The sequence below is a fragment of the Rhinoraja longicauda genome, chromosome 34, assembly GCF_053455715.1.
Source record: "Rhinoraja longicauda isolate Sanriku21f chromosome 34, sRhiLon1.1, whole genome shotgun sequence".
Classification (NCBI taxonomy): Eukaryota; Metazoa; Chordata; class Chondrichthyes; order Rajiformes; family Arhynchobatidae; genus Rhinoraja; species Rhinoraja longicauda.
In genome coordinates, this window is record NC_135986.1 from 19,156,481 (window position 1) to 19,182,312 (window position 25,832).

The following is a 25,832-nucleotide window of genomic DNA, read 5'->3' on the forward strand; positions in this document are numbered from 1 at the left end:
TTTATTCTACACTAAATGTTACATCCTTTATCTGTACACTAGATAGCTTCATTGTAATCATGTATAGTCTTCTTTGACTGGATAGCAAAAAGCTTTTCACTGTTCCTCAGTACACATGACAATGTACTGAACTTAAGCCCCCCCCCACCCCCTGTCTACCATTCATCAGGCATTGCCCCCCCCCCCCAATCATTGGTCTGAAGGGTCCCGACTAAACACCTATTCATGCTCTCCAGACATGCAGCCTGGCCTAAGTTACTCCAGCAGTATTATTTTATAAATGAGCTGTTCCTTGTGCCTCCCTCAGTGCTGCACTGCGGGTAGAGCTGCTGCCTCACAGCGCCAGAGACCCTGGCTCAATCCTGACCTTGGGTGTTGTCTGTGTGGAGTTTGCACGTTCGCCGTCACCACGTGGGTTGCCTCCGGGCGCTCCGATTCCCTCCCACGTCCCAAGGACGTGCGGGTTTGTAGATTAATTTGTGTGTAGGGAGCGGATGAGAAATTGGGATAACAGAACTAGCGTGAAAGCATGATTGATGGCTAGTATGGACTCAGTGGGCCAAAGGGCCCGTTTCCCTGCTGTATCTCTAAACATCAGTGTTCAGGTGGCATTGTTTCCTCCTGTGCTCTTGGTGGTGTTTGAAATTTGAAATGTTTCACTGTTGGGTACGCTCCCCCAGGTTTACTCCCACATGCCAAGGATGTGTGGGATTGTACGTTAATTGGCCCTATTAATTGCCACTAGCGTGTACGGGGTGGATGCAAAACTGGGATAACAGAACTAGTGTGAACGAACAGGTGATCATTGGTCAGCAGGGACTCAGTGGGGCTCGAAGGTGTAGAAGGGATCCGCAGATTAAACCGAAGTTAGACACACAGTGCTGGAGTAACTCAGTGGGACAGCCAGCATCTCTGGAGAAAATGAATAGGCGATGTTTTGGCTGAAAGGTCCGGTGGTTACTGTACGCCGTGTTGAGTTGGTGATACCTGTTGTCATCCTCCCGCAGAGTGCCATTGAGGCGAGCCAGTTCCCTCAGCTGCATCTTCCGCAGGTCATTCTGGTCCTCGGGAGTTTCGATCCCTTGCTTCAGGATACCTCGGATCTGCGCAGACCAAGCAGCACCTGCGGTCAGACATGGTACCCACCCACCCATGTACCCACCCACATACCCACGGCCGAGGCACAGCCCAGGAGAACAGAACCACCCTCCTGCCCCAACAGAGCAGGCGCGGCGGCAATCAAGGTCAAGGGATTCAGCTTTATTTCTCTGCACGGATAACTTCATCGATCCCAACCAGGACGTGGATTTTGGGGTGGGCTTTTGATGAAAGGTCACTGCTCCAGAAGATCAAGACTTTCTTCAGCAAAATACTCCCAGCGTTTTGTTTATGTTTCATGATTTTGGGCTAAAGAATAGAAGGGTACTTACACAGTCTGATGACCAACAACACATACAGGAATGGGAGAGAACTGTCCGCCAATATTTATTTGGTGATGAGACAGATTGGACAAACAGATTCTTGATTAGTACGGGTGTCAGGGGTTATGGGGAAAAGGCAGGAGAATGGGGTTGAGAGGGAGAGATGGATCAGCCACGATTGAATGGCGGAGTAGACTCGATGGGCCGAATGGCCTAATTCTTCTCCTAGAACTTAACTCCCCAAAGAATTGCAGCACTTAAGCCAATAGGCCAACCCTACAATTTCACTGCAAAATGAACTTTCTTCACCAAATTTAAACCTTCTGTGCGTAGACCCCATTAAACGTCTCCACTTGATGGGTATGTTTGGAGCCCATTAAACGTCTCCACATGATGGGTATGTTTGGAGCCCATTAAACGTCTCCACTTGATGGGTATGTTTGGAGCAGGCCCTCAAAACCATTAACCAGTGGGCTTGGAATTTAAGCCACTCCAACCTGAGGAAAATGTACTGCCGATCTCTACCAAGCACATGATCAGAGTTGCCCAAATGACTAAACCCAGTGGGTCATCATTAAATTAAACGGGTCACCGTGAAACGAGGGATAATGTCCCTGGGGTGAATGAATGGCCAAAGAGCTCCAGGGCTCTACCAATACTGGATGGGCAGGCAAGGGGAAAGGAGGCAGGAGCGGAGCTGCTCTACCTGTTCCACGGCCTTCTTCACGTTCTCCATGGTGTTGGCGGTGACCAATGCGTGCAGCGGCTCATCTTCTCCCGGCAGCATCTGCCCGTCCTTCCGTCCCACCTTCCCTTCCTTCACCGAACCTTTCCCTCGGATCATGATTTTGGCATTGCACTCTTTCTCAATGTTCTTCAGAGTGTTGCCCCTGAGAGAGAGACAGAGAGAGTTCACAAACCCACCTGGATACAAGCTGGTGGCATATCACATTACAACACGATGTCTCATTTGTAATATTTCTTATCCAGAACGAGGAAAACCAATGTCAACTGCATGGCAGGTAATTCAGGACTGAACAGTGCCTCAGCACCAGGGTCGGCACGGTGGCGCAACTATTAGAGCTGCTGCCTCACAGCGCCAGAGACCCAGGTTAGATCCTGACTTGCGGGCATCGTCTGTAGAGTTGTACGTTCTCCCTGTGACTGCGTGGGTTTTTTCCATGTGCTCCGGTTTCCTCCCACTCTAAGGAGTACAGGTTTGTAGGTTAATTGGCTTTGGTAAAATTGTCCCTAGTGTGTAGGATAGTGTTAGTGTGGTCGGTGTGGACTCAGTGGGCCGAAGGCCCCGTTTTCATGCTGTAATCTCTAATCACTAGGGCTCTTCATCCAAGCCAAGAAGCATTTAGTTGGTTCACTCAGGGCAATGCCAAGATCAGTGGCGGCACAATGGTGCATCCTGTAGAGCTGCTGCCTCTCCGCGCCAGAGACTCAGGTCCAATCCTGACCTTGTGTGGCGTTTGCACGTTCTCCCTGTGACCATGTGGGTTTTCTCCAGGTGTGCTGGTTTCCTCCCACATCCCAAAGACACATGGGTTTGTAGGTGAATTTGCCCTCTGTAAATTGCCCCTAGTGTGTAGGGAGTTGATGAGAAAGGGGGAAAGATTGATCAAGTGTGAACGGGTGATGGATGGCTGGGGTGGAGTAGGTGGGCTGAAGGGCCTGTTTATATGCTTCATCTCTAAACTAAATCTAAATTAATCCTATAATGAGGAAGTGTGTGCAACCTTCCAGCAGCACCACAACCAGGAGCAGATATCTGACTGTCTGGTGCCTTGGTCAGGCTTCAGAACCAGGCAAACTGCTCACTTAATAATGAATTGCTTGCAAATAAAACGTTCTCTTTCCTCTGTTGCACGATGTATACAGCTAACGCAGGAAGAAACAAACCCGCCGCCCAATACGGAACGAGCGTCACACAGGAAGGAGGCTGAAGAAACAGCTTGGAAGAGCGCAGCAGCTTTTTTTACCTAGGTCCAATCAGTAGTCCAACAAAGTTGATCTCCGGATACTCGTCCTGTGGAATCATCACCTTGTCACTTACACGTGTGGCTGGTGGCCTGGGGAAACAAAATGGAAAGAACATTAAAACCCAGTACCCTGGGTGGCGCAGCAGGTAGAGCTGCTGCCTCACAGCGCCAGAGACCCAGGTTCGATCCTGACTACGGGTGAAGTCTGAACAGAGTTTGCACGTTCTCCCCATGACCTGCATGGGTTTTCTCTGAGATCTTCGGTTTCCTCCCACTCCAAAGACGTGCAAGTTTGTAGATTAATTGGCTTGGTGTAAATGTAAACTTGTCCCTAGTGTGTGTAGGCCAGTGTTCGTGTGTGTAGGGCAGTGTTCGTGTGTGTAGGGATCGCTGGCGGGTGCGGACTCCGTGGGCCAAAGGGTTTGTATCTCTGTATCTCTAAACTAAACGGCGACAAGGTTTACAGAATACCAACCACTGCCACTCTAATACTCCCTCTACCTGCAGCCCCACAATGAGATGCTGAAACTCAGCTGCCAGTAAACAAAATGGCAGCAGCTACAAGGTTACACTGGACCTTTTTAAGAATGAGGGAGAGGCCATTTAGAACGGAGACGAGGAAAAACTTTTTCACCCAGAGAGTTGTGAATCTGTGGAATTCTCTGCCTCAGAAGGGAGTGGAGGCCAATTCTCTGGATGCTTTCAAGAGAGAATTAGATAGAGCTCTTAAAGATAGCGGAGTCAGGGGGTATGGGGAGAAGGCAGGAACGGGGTACTGATTGAGAATGATCAGCCATGATCACATTGAATGGCAGTGCTGGCCGAATGGCCTACTCCTGCACCTATTGTCTATTGTCCTCTACAGATAGATAACTGTGCTGGTTTGTGCTAGGTGTGTTTCTGGTTGCTTCAGCAAGTTAAGATGGAGGATGTACAAACCCGTGCAGGTTTGGGCGAGGAGTTCCGTTCCTTCTTTCCTCAATTTGTTGTCAAGCACACCTGCTCACCAATACACCGGTTGCCATCTGTGGCTGCTGTGCATTCCCTCAGAACCAGCCGGCAAAGCACTCACCACCCTTCCTCACCGGTCCCTTAAGGTTTAACCTGTTTTTCCCCTGAAGTCCCCCGTGGCTCCAATGCTTTTGGTGGAACATTTTAATACCATAACAAACGTTACAATTTACTTTCCTTTGTGACATTCCTGTCTCAGTCCTCAACGTGTCATTTTATAACCTTGTGTACGAAAGAAAACTGCAGATCCTGGTTTAAATCGAAGGTTGGCACAAGATGCTGGAGTAACTCAGCGGGTCAGGCAGCATCTCTGGAGAGAAGGAATGGGTGTCGTTTCGGGACAAAGTACCGCCCTATCCACCGACATCAGTCTGAAGAAGGGTCTCAACCCGAAACGTCTCAACCCGAAACGTCTCAACCCGAAACGTCATCCATTCCTTCTCTCCAGGGATGTTGCCTGACCTGCTGAGTTACTCCAGCCATCATTTTATAACCTTGTCAACCATCATTTTATAACCTTGCATAGCCCCCTCATGTGACACATTTGGAGGATGCTGCCTTTCCCGCTGAGTTACTCCAGCAATTTGTGTCTATCTTTGAACGTATTAAAACGCTTTTACGTACTTGTAATCTGCTGGGGGCTTGAAATCCGGATTCAGGGCAATCATCTCCTGAATGAGATTGTGCCTCTCCTCTTCTAGCTTCTTCCGAGTTCTGAACTCGCGGGTGTTCAGCCTCTTGCCCTCGCTGTTGTAGATGGGCTCAGGAGAGGGAGACCTGTGCAGGGAAATCATAGCCAGTCACATTCACCTCACTTGGTGTCGAATCACCTTAAGTCTATGTCACCTTTTAAATAAAAAAAGCACCTCTGCTGCATTTTCCCAATCCACTCAGAGACACCTTTTCCCCCAAATGTGTTACCGTGGCTTTAACAATTGACTGGAGGCATCGAGAGGAGGAAACTTGTTAACCTGAGCTGAGTCTGATTGGTGAACAGTTAATGTGGTTAACACCACTCTCTGCACTGAGCACAATGAACATTCAGTGGTCACGGGCCTTGACAGAAGAGGCAACGGCTAGGTTAGGCTACAGTCATTTTGAATTGCACTAAGGCTGTGAACAGGGATTTAATGAGACAGTTTTAGGAAAATATCAAATAACATTTTACACTGTAGAACAAGCTCGAGGTCACTTGAGCAGTTAGGGCCAGCCCTCTTGTTGACTAAGCAGACTGCACTCAAACAAAAAATCCCACCTGGATCACCCCACACCCTCCAAAAAACACCAAGAGGCAAATTCTGTATACTCCGAGTCCTGACCCATCCCCACACAGCTGTAACAGCGACAGAGCAACAGGAACTGGGGTTGGCACGTGAATTTGATGATTCAGGAACATTGACTTTGATGATTCTTTGCTCATTTCAGTGACCAATCTGCCAACATGAGTATTTCTGGTTTCATTGTCTTTAAGAGCAAAGCAGTAATGTTTCTCATGAGCCAAAAAGCTGCACGGTGGGAGGTTGTCTAACTCCACAGCATGGGAGGGGCAGGACTATCACTAAGTCCTTCTATTCAGGTCCATTGTAATCATATATAGTTCATGTGATCAGAGCAGAATTAGGACATTCGGCCCATCAAGTCTACTTCGCCATTCAATTATGGCTGATCTATCTCTCCCTCTCAACCTCATTCTCCTACCTTCTCCCCATAACCCGATACCCAATAATCGATAGTCTTTCTGCTGACTGGATAGCACGCAACTAAAAAGCTTCTCACTGCACCCTCGGTACAAGTGACAATAATCTAAACTAATCAGTTACTCCAGCTGTTTGTGTCACATCATTATGCAACTTCATCGAGGGTGGGGCTGACAGTTTTCTTCGGAACTTTGTTGCCTCATCTACGTCAGAGGTGTAAGCAGATTAATGGACCACAATTTGAAGCTTCAGGGCCAACTCCCAAGGCTCTGCTGGGCACGCTCAGAGACTGCAGCATGCAACATTCTGAAAACAATCCACTAGTTCCCTCTGTCCTTTCAAACCCAGTGTAACTACGCATGGATTCAAGACTCAGCATTCTATAAAGTGGAAAATCTGTTAAAAAAATTCTAAATGCAGTTCCAAAGATAAAATTCCAGGGTGTGAAAGGCTTTAAATGCATCAAGACTCAAACAACAGGTAGATGGAGATTCCACTCGAATGTTTTTGAGACATGGGTTGACGAGTCCCAGGAGGAAGTGTCTCCAGTGGCACTCCTACACCACTCACTCCCTCTCTCAAATACTTTATATGGAGAGGAACAAAGGCCCGTGCTTTCCACTAGTAAACAAGGGGGACTAGATCTCCAACGGCTGTAGTTACTCTCTCTCCATGAATCACTGAAGCATACGGTTTACAACTCAGCAGTATGAATATTGATTTCTCTAAGGGAGACACAAAAAGCTGGAGTAACTCAGCAGGTCAGGCAGCATCTCTGGAGAGAAGGAATGGGCCATGTTTCTGGTCGAGACCCTTCTTCAGACCCTTCCATCCCCTCTCTCTCCGTCCCTTCCACACACTAATCTTTGTACTAGGTTCAAAATCGTCTTGTTGAGTCTCATTGTCTGTAACTCGTTTTCACCTAGCCCACAGCTAACAATGGCCTGTTTCCCTTTATCATCAGTACTTTTTTGTAGATCTTTCATTTATTTGTTCTATATCTCTCTCCATATCACCGTCGTTTCCCTTTCCCTGACTCTCAGTTTGAAGAAGGGTCTCGACCTGAAACATCGCCTATTCCTTTTCTCCAGAGATGCCGTCTGGCCCGCTGTCTATCCCTGAAAGCATGCCAGGTATCGCACAAGGGGTAGGATATCTGAATCAGAGTTAAGCCGAGGGCAAAGGTACCCTGCATCTGTCGCTGTTTCTGTGCACGCATGCCCCAAATCGTTTTTGTTCCACCGAATGCTTTCTGAACTTTGAACACTCAGTCAACAAGAGGAGCTCTCCCTGCAACCCTACAGGGAAAGGAGTTTTGGAACCCATTTGACAACACAGCTTATTAATTAAAAACGTGTGTGCTCTCTTATTCTATGGTGACCTCGGAAGATTTTACTTCCAGCTAGCATCTTACAAACCTTCGAGCAAAGACATTAACCTGCACAGAACTCAAGATAATTATGTACTAAATAGGATTAGGGGGGAGGGTTGGGGTGGGAGAAGATGGGGCGGTGGGAGCTGTCTAGTGGCCGGCACAATCAGCAGACTTAAATATTGAATAGGAGTTAATCAAGACATATTGGCCTTTTCCGGTTTCTTCAGAGGTCGACTGAAGAGAAGCTGGCTCTCCTGCACTCATTGAACTAGTGCTGCTACTTCTGTGATCTGTGCTAAAGAGACGTGTTAGGCCTTACTAGCAGTCCCAAGCTGCTCTCTTCCCCTCTTTTTTTTGTGTAGAAGTAAATGAAGAAAGAATGGTCAGGAAAAGCACAGCTTCTCTCCAAACCATGCATTACTGGTGGGTCCCACGCAGTGCACCTGTAAACCCTGCTATTAGTTTGCTCTAAATATAAATTTTAAAAGTTTTGTTTTAGAAAGGAGTCAAAGGGGGATTTTGGTTAAAAGGAAATCAGGGGTATGTCAATATATGAATGATTAAGCATGTCAATCTTATAAACACAGGCCTCGTCATTGCTAGGGTTGCAACAACTCATCGTTTAGAAATTAAATTGGAACCCATACAAGATCCAAATAAAAGGCAGAGTGATTCAAAATAATTCACTATTTCACTTGTTTGTATCCATTTGATCCAAATCCGCATGGAATCAATCAAAAAGATTAGGAATCCAATCTTGTCTTTGTGAACATTAAGCAGAGTGCATCCTGCTGCGTTCAACATCGTCACAACCCTAAGAACTCGAGGCACATTTTTCAATACTAGTTAACAGTCACTTCGGCAAGTTGGACACCATGTGCTGAAGCCCAGAGACAAATGCCTCCCCAGCTAACCCCTGCAGCTTCAGCTCACAGAATCCAAGCCTGCCGTTCAATCATTGAGACCAACCCATGACTAAGTGGACATTGGCACATTGCAGAATGGAAAATGCAATCAGTCTGCCTTGTGCTGCAAACAGCCAACAGAAAACAATTGGTCCTGCAGCCACTTTGCACCTCAGCTCCTCTCTACAAACACTCACCATTTGATCTGATAGGATTGGCAAGGGACAAAATCCAAGGTTTCACTTTATGGCTACGAAGTTTAAATTGATTTGTAGTAGGTTTAAGCCCGAAGAAATCCAAATATAAGTTATTACACTATAAAAAGTGAAACTCACAATCACCAAAAGAAAATTGCACTCAAAATCAATTTGTCAGGTGAATTGATGGCCATGTGTTTACCCCATTGTAAGTGAAGGTGCTGACTCGCTCCTAAGCAGTTCTCAGGGTATTAGTGTCGTAGATGTTTCACCTATCTGGCAGTCATTCAATTGCAAATTCTATGGTGGGCGCCATAGCTCCTTGACTACCAGATAATTTACCAAGAGCACAAATCCCAGCCAACCCCCTTCCCTCCATTCACCAGTTATAGGAGCAGAATTAGGCCATTCAGCCCATCAATCTACTCCACCATTAGGTCATGGTTTGTCGATCTCTCCCTCCTAATCCCCATAACCCCCGACACTCTTACTAATCACGAATCTGTCAATCTCTGCCATAAAAATATCAATTGACAGCCTAAAGAAGTGTTTTGACCCTAAATGTCATCAATTCCTTCTCTCCAGAGATGCTGCCTGTCCCGCTGAGTTACTCTAGCATTTTGTGCCTACTTTCAGTGTTTAGCCAGCATCTGCAGTTCCTTCCTACACAGCCTGATTACTTTTTTTTCAGGGGTTTAACCCAAAATACCACGGCACCCAAGTTGACATGGGATGCCTTGTGACCACGTAAAAGCTTGCCCTTCTGACACCCAATGACCAAGGCTCCCAACTAATCATCCTTGCCCCCGCTACCTCAAATTGAAAATCAAAGGCCGGGCTTACCGTTGCAAACAACCCGTTTTCTTTGAGGGGGTTTAATTCACTAGGTAGACCATTAAACAGATGCTAAGCTATTTGCCCCAGCAATCAAGTGAATTGGAAATGCAGAGGAACTTCAGGTATTCTACTTCTCAAGCATGGCTCCCTTCTTCTAATTTAGCACCTAAATGAGTGGCTGACAGGACCAGTGGATTTTCTGTACAAACGGACTGTCAGCTTGCATAAAAAGTCTTTCCTCATTATCACAATTTTTTTTTAACTTGTTACTCAATAAAACGTATTTACAGTTTTAACAACTACCGAAGGACAGCTGTGGTCACCTCCTAATGTCATCATTTAAAAAAAGGCAGCAAACCGAAAGTATTTAAAATAAAATTTCAGCAAGTTAAAAAGTTCAACCAAAACCAGCAGTTTAAACTGTTCAAACTGAAAGAATAACTTTGGGATTCAAATTGTGACATATTCGTTAAACGGAAAATAAAGAGTTAAATAAGCAATGGAGCATAGTAAAAAGAATATTGGATTACAAAGAGCATTTAGAAGTCCCAATGTAAATTCCTGGCATTCATGCACTGGAGTAGAGCATGTGTAGATGGTTTTGCAGCTGCTAAACACAGTTCAAACTAACGTCAGGAGAAAATAGCATTGTTATGAGGGTGACCTTAAATTTAGTCAAGCTAACCATACGCTGTGCGTGATGCTCAGAGTCATATTCTGCTTGGTTCAGGGCTGGGGTGGAGAGATGGATGGGTAGGGGCGCAATAAGACACCTCACTTGAAATTTCGCAGACGTCCTCGCGATTGCAATTCCCAGAGCAGGTCAGCGGGAACGTGCTGCCTGTAATAATGATCTTATAAAACCCACAATCTATGCGGGAAGATCTCAGTCTTTTGTGCAAGATGGCAAGCAACAAAATACTATTTTGTCACAGCAGCAGCAGCTTAGTTTACAACACACATTAACTTATAGAGAGGCTCCCGTCACCCTCCTGTGATGGAATTAAGAGCAGTTGACATTAGAAGGCGTTGAACAAGACTGATGTTAAGACGCAGGCCTGTGAACAATGCAACACACCCCGCTCCACCCTCAATAATAGTTCTGCTCATCACTGAATGCCTCTCGCAACTTGTTGCAACATCACACCATCCTGTGCTCTGGAAAAGGCAGGCGTAAAAAGAATGTAGTTGAACTAGATTGTAACTACGTCATCAAAAACAGTGGCAGAAGGGCTTCATGCAAATTTGAGGTGAATTGTCTGACCTAACAGATGGTTAGGTTCACTAGGTTAATTCCCGGAATGGCGGGACTGTCGTATGTTGAAAGGCTGGAGCAATTAGGCTTGTATACACTGGAATTTAGAAGGATGAGGGGGGATCTTATTGAAACATATAAGATAATTAGGGGATTGGACACATTAGAGGCAGGAAACATGTTCCCAATGTTGGGGGAGTCCAGAACAAGGGGCCACAGTTTAAGAATAAGGGGTAGGCCATTTAGAACGGAGATGAGGAAGAACTTTTTCAGTCAGAGAGTGGTGAAGGTGTGGAATTCTCTGCCTCAGAAGGCAGTGGAGGCCAGTTCGTTGGATGCTTTCAAGAGAGAGCTGGATAGACCTCTTAAGGATAGCGGAGTGAGGGGGTATGGGGAGAAGGCAGGAACGGGGTACTGATTGAGAGTGATCAGCCATGATCGCATTGAATGGCGATGCTGGCTCGAAGGGCTGAATGGCCTACTCCTGCACCTATTGTCTATAAAGGCAGGAATGCAGCAACAGGCTCCATGTGCAACCTGAAAGCTACCTGCCTCTTGAAGCCTCACAAAGGGGCTCACAAAAACGTGTCGGATATGCTTCCCTGAAGGATAATATTGAACTAACAAAAATTAATTAACTGGGATACATCAAAGCAACAGCCATCTCAAGGGTGGTGGGTTCTAAACAGATTGTAAAGGCTACGTCAATTGCTTTACTTCTTTCAAATTTCAACAGCATTTTAGGGAGGATAAGTCAGGCACTGCTTAAATAGGTCCCCCAGTTTTTGTATTTAGAACACCAGAAACGGGGGCCACAAGAAGACAAAGATTTATGATGGTGTTGAAGTGAAATGAGAAGTGTCACCAGGCAGTCAAAATCTGAAAGAAGAGGTAGCTGGATGGAGCAAGACTACGGTGGACTAGGGAAGGATGCTGATCTTAATGTTGGGCCCAGGCAACATACACGGATTGTACCATGGGCCAAGCTCCCATTACAGGTGTGGTAACACCCTCTGCAGGACTGGGAGGCATTCATCTTCACCACAGCAGGATTGGAATGCAAGGGCACGTTGACCAAGCAAAGTTTTGCCAATCTAGTGAGAGCAGCTGTTAGGCTACCAGATATTTATTCACTGGTTTTTATTTTAACTCAACTGTCTTGCCTCAAACTACCCCTCATCAGAAAAACAAAAACTATGAATTTAGACCACAGCTGTCCCCTATCCAACTTAATAGGTTTAACTTCAAGAGATTTTTTTTAAATAAAGGCGACCATTTCCATTCCTGTACTGAAAATATCGTCAGGTAAAGGATACCATAATTGAGAGATTAACCATTCCATTAAAACCACATCACACGTTTCTTATGCGATGACACCAAGTATTGAAAAGGAAAATTGTTACTGTCAGCTGTTTTAAAACTTTCCCAACCTGTCCTCAGGGTTTGGGGGGATACCAAGGTCTCCGGTACGCAGTTTGCGAGTCAGGTCTTCTATCTGTAGTTGCACTGGAAGAAACCAGGTTAGGAAAAAAAAGGACGGAAAAGAAAAGTTACATAAATTCTCAAATCGTTATCAACACACAGCACGGAGCTTGGAGACAGTGCAATGAACGTTTCAACAGCATGAATATTAGTCAAAAAATTAAAAACAAGAAATTAATAGTTTCATTAACATTGTACAGAGGTTTGGCCCAAGTTGCAACACAATCCTAATATGGATACCATTAAAACATGAGCTCTGTAACAGTGTAAAAAAATATTAACATTACCACTAGCAAAGTAAATATTAGGGTTGCCACAATATGAAAAGTGTATTTATATTAGAACGCTTAATTTGTCAGTAGCCTTACTGCTCCTTCAGGGCTGGAAGAATTGCTTTAAACAAAGTCATCAGCCTTTTCCTTACTCCAATCAAAGAAGTCAAATTTAAACCCTTTCATTTTAGACGCACTTCCCAGATTGGCTCAGCAGTAAACCTTTTAAACAAAACCATTTCTACACCAACATTTTCTGCACCGTTTTAAACTAATTGAAACCAAGAAAACAGGGACAGGCCGGAGCTGACAAATGAATCACAGGCCATTCCAGATTCCAGACTGCAGGAACTGTCTGGATTCAGAGGCTGCCTGATTCTTCCAGCCCCGTTGACAAGGATGCCTGGTCACAAACCTCTACTGGGTCAAATATGACGGCTAGGTACAGGATGGACACAGCCAATTTAATGGTGAGAAAGAATTGATGAAATTAACAGTCACATTGTTTCACAGGTTAAATCTGTTGCTTGTGCATGGTTGAAACAGACAAAATTGAAAACCTATACAGATAGCACATTTTGGGGGGGGGGGGGGGGGGGGAGAAGAAAAAAGTATTACAACCCCAATGAATCAAGTTGTGAAATGTTGAAATTTGCAGTTTCTCGCTTTCAATCCAGTAAGCGATCGCCCTGTATTGATCCCTGTACAACACAGCTTAATGTGAAATGATCAATAATAGAGCTCCATTCATTTCAGCTCAGGCTGGACAGTGCTTAATGGCTATACAACACAAGACCAATTCATTGCTTTCACTCAATATTCACAAATGGAGAGGAAATGCCCATTGGCAGTGTAAGCAAAAACCTTCCAGTCGCCTGTAAAAGGTCTCAATAGAGACGCACAGCATGGGATTGTGTTAAACACATACATACATAACCATAGGCAAGAGTCTGCAAATGCGAGATAACACAAAGTGCTTTGTTCAAAGAAAAGATGCCCCCCAGGTGGCTTCACTATCAGTTTATTGAGCAAATTAGCAATTGCAGGGGGTAAAGTAGGAGTGGTGTTCTGGAGCCTAACTCCACTCTGTTGAGATATCTCAGTAGCAGCAAGTATGACCGGCATACACTGAGAATATGAACAGAGGCTGATTTCCTCCTCAATTTGTCGAGTAATTAAAGCTTTTTTTTAAAAATCACTCACTACCCATCTGGTGACATCATGAAAAGTCCATATCGCAAAGTCACTACAAGAGTAAAAAACTCTTCAAATACTCTGGTACCTAGAATTAACATTCAGCACCTTAGTCTCAGTTTAACAATGAGCCAAAATTGTTCACTCAGCTTGAATTATTGTGAAAGCCATACCAAAAGGCCTAGCAATTACTATCTTCTCACCAATTAAGCACCAACCTATTTAGTAGTGTAGGTTCAGTGTACAGAACTCTCCATAAGTTTCCACAAAACTCTCAGCCATCTTACCAAGCTGCAGCATTGACCAATTAAACCTAATCTTAAAAATATATTTATTTATTATTTCCCCAGGGTTGTGGACATTATGGACGGGCAACAAAATAAAAAGTCCAGTCCTGCTCAAAATGTACAATCTGGCAGTTCATAAGCAGATGGCAGGAAGAGAACGGGAAATGGAATTTCCCTCTGGTGAATGTAAACAAAGAGGCAGTTTGCTCAGACAGCTGAAATCAAACAAGTGGGCAGCACTCAATTATAAACAGCTTGCTCCAAGGGATATAAACATCTCTCTGCCCATCCAAGTGTGCTACCCAGATTCAAATCACAGAAAAGATAAGCACAGAATCACTTTCAATGGTAGCCCATATTAATGTGCTTTCATTTCACTGTTAGATGGAAAACATTTAGGTTTCTTAAGTGAACAAGAGGCTGTTCACTTAAGTGAACACTTGCAGCTTCCCGATATAATATGCATTGAGATATCACCAGCCTCCCAAACTAAACCACTGCAGCCTTGGGCACCTTAATGGTAGACAAGCACATAACATACCTGAATGCAATCTAAATGGGAGCTGGCAACACAGAGCAAGTGCCACAAACCACTGCCGAGCAGAGGCTGCGGTAATGCACAAATACCAAGCAACACCTAAAGGACTACATAGAAGCAGATGGGACATTTTTATCAGCAGGCTGAACTTTCAACATATGTTAAGTGTACGTTTCTGCCACTAAATAAAGCTTTGTAAGATGGCTGACTCAGGATTGAGTTAGAAGGCAGGGCACAACTAAGCTTACTCAAAACACTTGATATACCATTTAATACCCAATCCAGTTTTTTAAAATGGCAGAGGTAATCTGGAATTGTACCCGCTCAATAATATTCAATGAAAAAAAAGGTCTAGCAAAAATACCAATAAAATAGAAACAATTAACATTATTTAAATCTTTAGAAATGAAGAGACTGCTTTTCAAATAGTAGCCCTGGTTAGGCAAACTTTCTATAAAAGTGAAAGCATAATGTTAAAGTAGTAAGGCAAGCAGCTTCACATTTTAACTAAAGCTTGTTGGAGAATCATCTTTCCCAAGTGTGATTTTGCCTGGTCATTCAGAAATTAAAGCTATGGTGCAAGCAGGGACGTGCGCACATGACACAATAACCAAACATGAGGCTGATCAAACCACTTTCATTGTAACCTCTGATTAATGCCCAAAATATGGAAAGGCATGGAGGATGGCAAGCATTAATAACACAAAGAAAATTTCAAAGAACATTTGTAGGAAATTAGTTACATTATTTGGAAACATCGACTGCAGGTAAATGGTAAATGATAAATTTGTACACGGTTGGCTGACTTGGCCAAGTAGCCAATAGTTGCAACAACGGAGCTAATGAGGATTCAAAAGCTGCAGGTTAACACAACTTGTACATTCCTTGCAATGGCTTAAATTGTTCCTGTCATGCATGCAGACCAACCTTCTGCTGAACAACTCGAAATGTTCTCAAATAATTGGCAAGACAATTTGTAATAGTACTGTTAGCACCAACCCTCACCAGGAATAATTTGGGTATTAGTGCAAACATCTCACAAAGCTACTGTTTCAGCTCACTGCAAACCTTGTGATCTAAACAGAACCCTGCACAGAATTTCGACAAGTTTGCAAAGTTACATTAACAACACCTTGTTCAACATCTGTAAAAGCAGAAGCCATGAACATAAAGATGAGAAGGCAAATGTTGGATAAACACATAGCTCACCGAGTTGTAACTAATTATTGTGGCACCCCCAATATATTTGACAACTTAATGAGATTATGGCAAATACATCGCAACGTTTAAAAGTTATGCACAAGAACATTTGCAATACATGCCCAAGACGAGTCTACTTTCCTTTCCCTATGTCGCGAAGTGTTTATCAGAAATTATACTGGCGTGGATCCTTACCGATATACGCCCGCTCTTGCTCACGGGTCAGACCCGGTGGAATCACAGTTGGCATTCCAGGGATCACAGTCTTTTGATCGGACGTCTCATTGCTCCAGCGACTTCTCTTCCTCCTCTTCTGCCCAAAGTCATCTTAAAAAGGGAAGTCCAAAAACAAGGATCAGAATACAGACCCAGTACAGTTGCCAATCTTGGCTTAGAATACACTAGAGAGATGATGCACTTTCACATCTCTTAGTAGTTCAACAAGATGCCAGCAATAACTCCCCACACATGCATCTTGTAAAGTCAGGAACAAATTGGCTAGATGACCTGCTGAAAAATTAAATTAGACTGAGATGCCCGTCACGGCCGACTTGGGGCTACTCACTATCCCGCGGTCTAGGCTTAAGCTCAGGGGTGACCGCGCTTTTGCGGTTGCAGCTCCTAGACTGTGGAACAGCATCCCTCTCCCCATCAGAACTGCCCCCTCCATCGACTCCTTTAAGTCCAGGCTCAAAACCTATTTCTACTCCCTAGCGTTTGAGGCTCATTGAGGAGGCGCTGTGAACTGTTTGCGTGCTACTGTATGTTTCATTTTTTTTCCATTGGAACCTAATCAGATGTACAGCACTTTGGTCAACGTGGGTTGTTTTTAAATGTGCTATACAAATAAAATTGACTTGACTTGACTTGACCTAGAAAAAAGCTCATAGTTTGCTGCCACTTCACTGAACAGAATCTAATTATTCCACAAGACACATTATTACACATTCTTGTAAAAATCAGACTTCACTAAAGTGTTTGCAAACAGTGATAAGATCATTGCCATAAACAATAACCACCAGAGATTGTCTCCCACAAACAGTGACCTGGAGCTTTTTAAACTACCATATTTCTAAATTAAGAGTTTAAATCGCAGAGATTTAAATTCCTAAAAGAGCACATAATTTTCTAATCCTCATTTGCTATCCTTCCCTCAATAATTTGCTGTGAACTATTTATGATGCAATAGTTTGCACTTGCAGGCAAAATTCTGAAAAGACATTTCACAATATTCAGCCAGCTGCAAATGCCCGCAGCCAGAATTTTGCTGCAGCTTAACATCGGAAATGAATGTTGTGTTGCAAGACTGAATAGTTGCAGTAACCTTAGTTGTTGACGACAGAAGGTTGCAAACTATATGTGTCAGAAGGGTCTCGACCCAAAAGGTCACAATAGACAATATTGTCTATGGGATCACCCATTCCTTCTCTCCATAGATGCTGCCTGAGTTACTCCAGCCTTTTGTGTCTAGCTTCGAAGCAAATTATCTCATGGATTGATTCCCCTCATTGGCTTTAGCCAGGCAGCTAAATCTATACAAGTTCCACTTGCCACATTATAAAAAGGTAGAGGCAGTGGTGCACGGACAGACAAATAGGATGTCTGCATTGCAAGGGTCAAATATATCAGGACAGGATGACCAACAAAGATGCTGCCTTTTCTCAGGAGATGGCAGCTGAGTGTGACCCAACGAAGATCTTAAAAGTTTTGAAATGTCATGACCGTGGATCCGGATGTGTTTTCACATGTGGGAAAGAGGTGGGCTGTCAATATAATATAGCTGCCAAGAAATTCAACAGGAGCCGTTGTGTCTTTCGGAATGGGAATGTGATGGAGGTAAATCGTATGGATAGTTTTAAAAAGATGGAAAGGTATATGAAGGTATGAGAAAGAAACAGTTACCCAATAGATTTAGGCATTGGTGGAGTATAAACACTGGTGCGGAGTGGTTGGGATGGAATGAATAGTCCAATTCTGTGCCTTATGTCCTGGTCTAAATTTACTGTTCAAGCAAAGACAACACAAAGACTGAATAAAAAGACACGTTCATAAGTGACAGGGGCAGAATTAGGCCATTCGGCCCCTCAAATCTACTCTGCCATTCAACCATGGCTGTTCTATCTCTCCCACTCACACCCATTTTCCTGCCTTCTCCCCATCATCCCCGACACCCGTACTAATCAAGAATCTTTCAATCTCTGTCTGTTCAACCTGCACCTCAAAGCCAAAATGCTGCAGGAGTGCAGCGACTAATGTAATGGGAAGCATGACAGTCAATCTGTGCTCAGCAGGCTCCCACAAACAGCAATCACATCATCTGTTTTAACAATGTTCTTCCCGGGATAAATAGGCTTCGGAATGCCTGGGTAAATACTTTTCCACCAATGGCCAGGGAAAGCCTTCTACTCACTCGGGACAACTAAACCTGGACTGATTCATCAGAAAGTCTGGCATTTTACACACTCCATGTGCCTGTATTTTAAAATATTGAATAATTTACAAAAAAATTAACAGCCGGCATTAGATGTCTGTATTAAAGAATGATCATAGGTACCAGCAACAACACATCCAAGAGGATGCTGGACTTACCACAAAATTATTGCACTAAAAACTCTAATGAAGAAAGAAAATGTATTAAAAACTATATGAGGGAAAAGATAAATAAGGGGTGCAATTTGCCAAAGAGTTAGTTTATGTGGTGGGGGTGCAACCACCTCTGGTGAGAAATTGAAACTGCAGGAAGACATTGAGACAATGAAAGCAAAATCTTCTACAGGAAAAGACTGGGGGAAGGTGCTGTCCATTCTGCCGTCTTTGGTGTGCATCTGTAATGACATCAGGCCACATTGACTTGGGAATTCCATTATAAACACAGACTTCCATGTAACAGTGCATGGTTCGGCATCGGGCTAATAATGGAAGATGGGTCGGCCCTACCCAGACTCCCCACAGACACAAAACTGCCAGAGTGCTGGTGTAACTCAGCAGGTCAGGCAGCATCTCTGGAAAAGAAGAATAGGTAATGTTTTGGGCCAAGACTCTTCTTCAGACATACCCTTCCCCATAAACTCCTCAGCACCCGACCCCTACCACTGCCCTCCAAAACCCCGTGACCCCCCCCCCCCCCTTCGCCCTCCGTAAACTCCCTGCCCCCCTTGTGGCCCTCCCAAACTCTCTGACCACCCCTTTGCCCACACCCAACCCCCCTCCCTTCCCTTCTTTAGAACTCACCAGATTCACTCTAAAATTGATTACACTACTACAAAACATTTATCTAAAAGGGAATGGTGTATTAATAGCAGCAGCATTTAATAGTCTGGAAAACTGCCAGCCCAGCAGGAGAATTTCTGGATTACCGGACTTTGACTGTATATCAAGACTATGGTGGTGGTAGAGGTGATGAGAGTGGGAGAGAGAAGGCATCTCCCCAGAACAGCTTTGTCCCTTGGCACAGGGGTAGGCCATTTAGGACTGAGATGAGGAAAGAGAGTTGTGAATCTGTGGAATTCTCTGCCACAGAAGGCAGTGGAGGTCAATTCACTGAATGTTTTCAAGAGTTAGATTTAGCTATTCAAGCTAAAGGAACCAAGGGACATGGGGAGAAAGCAGGAATGGGGTACTGATTTTGGATGATCAGCCATGATCATATTGAATGACGGTGCTGGCTCGAAGGGCCGAACGGCCTGCTTCGGCTCCTATGTTTCCATAATAAAGTCACAGGGAGATGTTTACATAGAAAACCCCCTTGTGTTAAACCTTGGCATCAGCATGACTGAGAATACAATGGGGAGGGGAGATTGCAATGAAGAGCCTCCAAATGGCAATTAAATTCCCAGACCTTTATAATTAGTTATTAGAATTATTATTTTAATTATTTTCCTTTTTTAATTAGTAAAATTATAATTATCAAGTATTTTCTTTGTGAATAATTAAATTATAATTTTAATTGTTACTTATTTCTTTATAGTTTAAATATCATGATCAGTTTATTATTTTCCTTATATAGTTTATTCCTTTATAATTGGAGTTTAGGTACAATTATTAATTTAATAATTATAATTTTAAATTATTTTTTGAATGAGTTTAGTTATAATTTGAAAGTATTAATTATAATTTGACAGTATGAATTCCAGTGCGATGGTTTGAATTATGATTTGAAAGTATGAATTATAATTTGAAAGTATGAATTATGATTTGAAAGTATGAATTTTAATTTGAAAGCATGAATTATTATTTGAAAGTATGAATTATTATTTGAAAGCATGAATTATAATTTAAAAGCATGAATTATTATTTGAAAGTATGAATTATTATTTGAAAGTATGAATTATTATTTGATAGTATGAATTATTATTTGAAAGTATGAATTATTATTTGAAAGTATGAATTATAATTAGAAAGTATGAATTATTATTTGAACGTATGAATTATTATTTGAACGTATAAATTATAATTTGAAAGCATGAATTATAATTTGAAAGCATGAATTATTATTTGAAAGTATGAATTATTATTTGAAAGCATGAATTATAATTTAAAAGCATGAATTATTATTTGAAAGTATGAATTATTATTTGAAAGTATGAATCATTATTTGATAGTATGAATTATTATTTGAAAGTATGAATTATTATCTGAAAATATGAATTATTATTTGAAAGTATGAATTATTATTTGAAAGTATGAATTATAATTAGAAAGTATGAATTATTATTTGAACGTATGAATTATTATTTGAACGTATAAATTATTATGTGAAAGCATGAATTGTAATTTGAAAGTATGAATTATAATTTGAAAGTATGAAGTATTATGACAGTATGAATCATAATTTGAACATATGAATTATAATTTGAACGTATGAATTATAATGTGAAAGTATGAATTATAATTTGAAAGTATGAATTATGATTTGAAAGTATGAATTATGATTTGAAAGCATGAATTATGATTTGAAAGTATGAATTATTATTCTTAAGGGGTTGGACAGGCTAGATACAGGAAGATTGTTCCCGATGTTGGGGAAGTCCAGAACAAGGGGTCACAGTTTAAGGATAAGGGGGAAGACTTTTAGGACCGAGATGAGAATGTTTTTTTTCACAGAGTGGTGAATCTGTGGAATTCTCTGCCACAGAAGGTAGTTGAGGCCAGTTCATTGGCTATATTTAAGAGGGAGTTAGATGTGGCCCTTGTGGCTAAAGGGATCAGGGGGTATGGAGAGAAGGCAGGTACGGGATACTGAGTTGGATGATCAGCCATGATCATATTGAATGGCGGTGCGTACAGGCTCGAAGGGCCGAATGGCCTACTCCTGCACATATTTTCTATGTTTCTATGAAAGTATGAATTAATATTTGAAAGCATGAATTATGATTTGAAAGTATGAATTATGATTTGAAAGTATGAATTATGATTTGAAAGTAAGAATTATGATTTGAAAGTATGAATTATGATTTGAAAGTATGAATTATGATTTGAAAGCATGAATTATTATTTGAAAGTAAGAATTATGATTTGAAAGTATGAATTATGATTTGAAAGTAAGAATTATGATTTGAAAGTATGAATTATGATTTGTAAGTATGAATTATAATTTGAAAGTATGAATTATTTGAAAGCATGAATTGTGGAAATACTTAATTATAATTTAAAAAGTAAAATAATAATAATAAACAGTAGTGTTCTCCTTGAGAGTTGAAGGCGGTGGCCCCTTTCTGCGAGTTTTGATGATGGGGGAGGCGAGTGAGGCCTAGTCCGCCAGCTCAATCCCCGGCCTTTCCTTGCCGACCTCGGCCGCCCAACCACCGCCGCACCTCGGCCGACTTCCATCACACCCCCCGTCACAAATACACACTTTACACAACGGCGGCGGGACGTTAACGGGGGGGACGCGAGGGAGTTCAACGCGGACGGGGGACGATAGCGAGGAGAAGGGGAGCATGTTGTTTATCTTCATGAGGAGAATTAAAACAAAAACTCGGCGTCACAAAATGGCGGCGGTGGAAAAAGAAGACGGTTGGCGGGGAGACGGAGGACGGGACTTCCGGTGCTGATTGTCCCGCCCTCCCCCACCAGCTCCCGCTCCCATTGGACGAGGGAGCGTCAATCCGCGGGTTGGCGGCCGGCGATTGGACGTGGAGGCTGTCGGTCAGCGGGGGCGCGGAAGGGGAGGGGCGGGAGGGAGGGAAGATGGCGGATCGGCGGTCCCCACCTCGATCCCCACCTCGCTCCCCACCACGCTCCCCACCACGCTCCCGCGCCGACGCCTGACCGAACGAAGAAATCATGTAGAAGCGGCCCGGCTCCTCCATCGGTAAATCGAGTGGAGGCGTCGTGTGGTGTGCGTCTCTCTCTGTCTCTCTCTCTCTCTCTCTCTCTCCGGCTCCCACTCCGATGGCGCTGAGACTGGGGGCTTCTGTTCACCCGCCGAGCTGTTGGCAGCGCCTCTACCTCACTCACTACGCCGCTCGCATCATGGCGTCGCCGCCCCGCGTCAGAATAGGCTCACGCCTGCGCGCACTCTCTCTCCTCATTGGACAGGATGAATCGTCCCCCCTTCCTATTGGCCGATCCTCACGTCTCTCAGACGCGCGGCCAATCAATACACTCCTTTCATTAGTCAACATGCAACGTCCCGCCCCAATCTCCTCACCTCATTGGTCAGAATGAATCGTCACGCCCTCCCCCCATTGGCCGATCCTCACGTCTCTCAGACGCGCGGCCAATCAATACACTCCTTTCATTGGTCAAGATGCAACGTCCCGCTCCCCATCTCTCCTCATTGGTCAGAATGAATCGTCCCGCCCTCGCTCCCTCACCCATTGGCCAATCCTCACGTCTATCATACGCGAGGACCATCAATGCTCTCATTGGTCAGAATGTACAGTCCCGCCCCCCACTCTCTCCTTATTGGTCAGAATGAATCGTCCTGCTCTCCCATTGGCCGCTCCTCACGTCTCTCATACGCGTAGACCACCAACGACCTCCTCTCTCACCTCATTGGTCAGGATGTACCGTCCCGCCCCCCCCCCACTGTTTCCTCATTGGTCAGGAAGCATTGTTCCACTCCCCACCCCCATTGGCCGATCCTCACGTCTCTCAGACGCGCGCCCAATCAAAGCCCGTCCTTGCTCCTCCCAATGGCTCTCTCGCGCGTCAATCACAAGCTTTCGCGCTGATTGGCCGGTCAGCTGATCAGTCACACAAGGCCCGCCTCCATTCATAAATGTCCACATAGTGACACAAGAGGCACATCACATGGACAACAGGTGCAGGCCATTCAGCCCCTCCAGTGATGCTGCCTCCTCAAGTTTTGGCTCCATTTTAGCCTCATGCTCCTGATTTTTGGGCACCTGGGACCGGGGGGGGGGGGGGGGGGAGGGAGGAGGGGCTCTCCTTGTCGGTGTCAGATTAGGTAAAGGGGGGAGTGCAACGAGATCTGGGTGTCCTTGTACACCAGTCACTGAAAGTAAGCGTGCTGGTACAGCAGGCAGAGAAGAAAGCTTATGGCATGTTAGCCTTCATAACAAGAGGAGTTGAGTATAGGAGCAAAGAGGTCCTTCTGCAGTTGTACAGGGCCCTAGTGAGACCGCACCTGGAGTACTGTGTGCAGTTTTGGTCTCCTAATTTGAGGAAGGACGTCCTTGCTATTGAGGCAGTGCAGCGTAGGTTCACCAGGTTGATCCCTGGGCTGGAGGGACTGACATATGATGAAAGATTGGAAAGACTACGCTTGTATTCACTGGAGTTTAGAAGGACAAGAGGAGATCTTATAGAGACTTATAAAATTGTAAAAGGACTGGACAAGCTAGATGCAGGAAAAATGTTCCCAATGTTGGGCGAGTCCAGAACCAGGGGCCACACACACAGTCTTAGAATAAAGGGGAGGCCATTTAAAACTGAGGTGACAAGAATTTTTTTCACCCAGAGAGTTGTGAATGTGTGGGATTCTCTGCCACAGAGGGCAGTGGAGGCCGATTCACTGGATGAATTTAAGAGAGAATTAGATAGAGCTCTTGGGGCTAGGGTTAGGCACGGGTTACTGATTGTGGATGATCAGCCATGATCACAATGAATGGCGGTGCGTACAGGCTCGAAGGGCCAAACGGCCTCTTCCTGCACCTATTTTCTATGTTTCTATGGCCAAGATGGCCACTCGCAGGTCCAGGCAGCGGGTAGTCGACGGCCGAACAGGGGTGGGCTGCCTGCCCCTCTTCCGGGCTTACGCCCGTGCTCCTGTGTCCCTGGTGAGGGAACACGCACACGCAGTGTCCAAGGGGATGCTGGAGGAGCCCTTCCGTGAACGCCGGTCACCGCGGGAGGTCGAATGTATTATTGACAAAGTTGGCGGAATTTTAGTTTGATAACTGTTTTGCTTGTAAACTGCCAATACAGGCAGCTTTTGATTTGATCACGTTACTACTTTGTACGGTTGTTTTTGTCTTGGAATAAAGTATTTGTGTAAAAAAAAAAAACTGATGCTGCCTGTCCCGCTGAGTTACTCCAGCGTTTTGTGTCTATCTTCGGTTTAAACCAGCATCTGCAGTTCCTTCCTGCACACAGGCCATTAATCATTACAATCTCCAATAAAGTCTGTATGTAGACTTGAGGGGGATTGGTTTTGTCTTTTTGCACTAATATTGTTTGTTTTTCATGTGTACGTGTGTGTGTGTGTGTGTGTGTGTGTGTGTGTGTGCGCGCGCGTGCGTGTGTGAGTGCGTGTGTGTGTGTGAGTGCGTGTGCGTGCGTACACGGAGTAGAATTAGGCCATTCGGCCCATCAAGTCTACATCTACTGAAGTCTCACCTGTTCAGCACTGCCTTCAACCACTGAAGGTCACCTCACCTTCAGTCTCCTTTTTCTGTACGTTTACTTATTTATCTATTTATTCAATTCTCTATGTTCTAGAAATCCCTGTAAAGCGTCTTTGAGTGTTTGGAAAGCGCTATATAAATGTAATGCATTATTATTATTATAATAATGTATAGGAGCAAAGAGGTCCTTCTACAGTTGTACCGGGCCCTGGTGAGACCGCACCTGGAGTACTGTGTGCAGTTTTGGTCTCCAAATTTGAGGAAGGATATTCTTGCTATTGAGGGCGTGCAGCGTAGGTTCACTAGGTTAATTCCCGGAATGGTGGGACTGTCGTATGTTGAAAGGCTGGAGCGATTGGGCTTGTATACACTGGAATTTAGAAGGATGAGGGGGGATCTTATTGAAACATATAAGATAATTAGGGGATTGGACACATTAGAGGCAGGAAACATGTTCCCAATGTTGGGGGAGTCCAGAACAAGGGGCCACACAGTTTAAGAATGAGGGGTAGGCCATTTAGAACGGAGATGAGGAAGAACTTTTTCAGTCAGAGGGTGGTGAAGGTGTGGAATTCTCTGCCTCAGAAGGCAGCGGAGGCCAGTTCCTTGGATGCTTTCAAGAGAGAGCTGGATAGAGCTCTTAAGGATAGCGGAGTGAGGGGGTATGGGGAGAAGGCAGGAACGGGGTACTGATTGAGAGTGATCAGCCATGATCGCATTGAATGGCGGTGCGTACAGGCTCGAAGGGCTGAATGGCCTCCTCCTGCACCTATTGTCTATTGTCTATTGTCTTTTGTCTATTATTATTATTCAATCATGGCTGACCTATCTCTTCCCCCTCAATTCCATTCTCCTGAAGAAGGGTCTTGACCCCTGAAACTTCACCCATTCCTTCTCTCCAGCGATGCTGCCTGACCCGCTGAGTTACTCCAGCACTTTGTGTCTTATCTTCAGTGGGAACCAGCATCTGCAGTTCCTTCCTACACACGCTGAATCTTTTTAAGACAGGTTTTTTTTTTTAGATTTTAGAGATGCAGCGCAGAAACAGGCCCTTCGGCCCACCGGGTCGGCGCCGCCCAGCGATCCCCGCACGCTAACACTATCCTACACCCACTAGGGACAATTTTTACATTTGCCCAGCCAATTAACCTAGAAACCCGTACGTCTTTGGAGTGTGGGACGAAACCGAAGATCTCGGAGAAAACCCACGCAGGTCACGGGGAGAACGTACAAACTCCGTACAGACGGCGCCCGTAGTCGGGATGGAACCCGGGTCCCCGGCGCTGCATTCGCTGTAAGGCAGCAGCTCTACCGCCGCGCCACCGTGACTGCCCTCCTGCAGTTGCTGGGGAAAGCACCG

At 44.4% G+C, this 25,832-nt stretch overlaps 1 protein-coding gene across 7 annotated transcripts in view; it reads right to left on the reverse strand.

Annotated features, from left to right (window-relative positions):
• sf1 (splicing factor 1) overlaps positions 1-22,139 on the reverse strand; it is a 30,648-nt gene extending 8,509 nt beyond the window's left edge. For 5 of the 7 annotated variants that reach the window (XM_078427990.1, XM_078427992.1, XM_078427988.1 and 2 more), the window contains exons 1-7: positions 21,871-22,139; positions 15,855-15,986; positions 12,117-12,192; positions 5,045-5,197; positions 3,410-3,499; positions 2,128-2,311; positions 988-1,103 (exon numbers count right to left, since the gene is read on the reverse strand). In XM_078427990.1, the coding sequence (XP_078284116.1) occupies positions 988-1,103; positions 2,128-2,311; positions 3,410-3,499; positions 5,045-5,197; positions 12,117-12,192; positions 15,855-15,986; positions 21,871-21,970 (851 nt within the window). In that variant the 5' untranslated portion in view covers positions 21,971-22,139. Of the gene's footprint in view, positions 1-987; positions 1,104-2,127; positions 2,312-3,409; positions 3,500-5,044; positions 5,198-12,116; positions 12,193-15,854; positions 15,987-21,870 lie in introns of those variants that run through there. The other 2 variants (XM_078427987.1, XM_078427991.1) reach the window with 2 other exon arrangements.
• Positions 22,140-25,832: the final 3,693 nt, after the last annotated feature.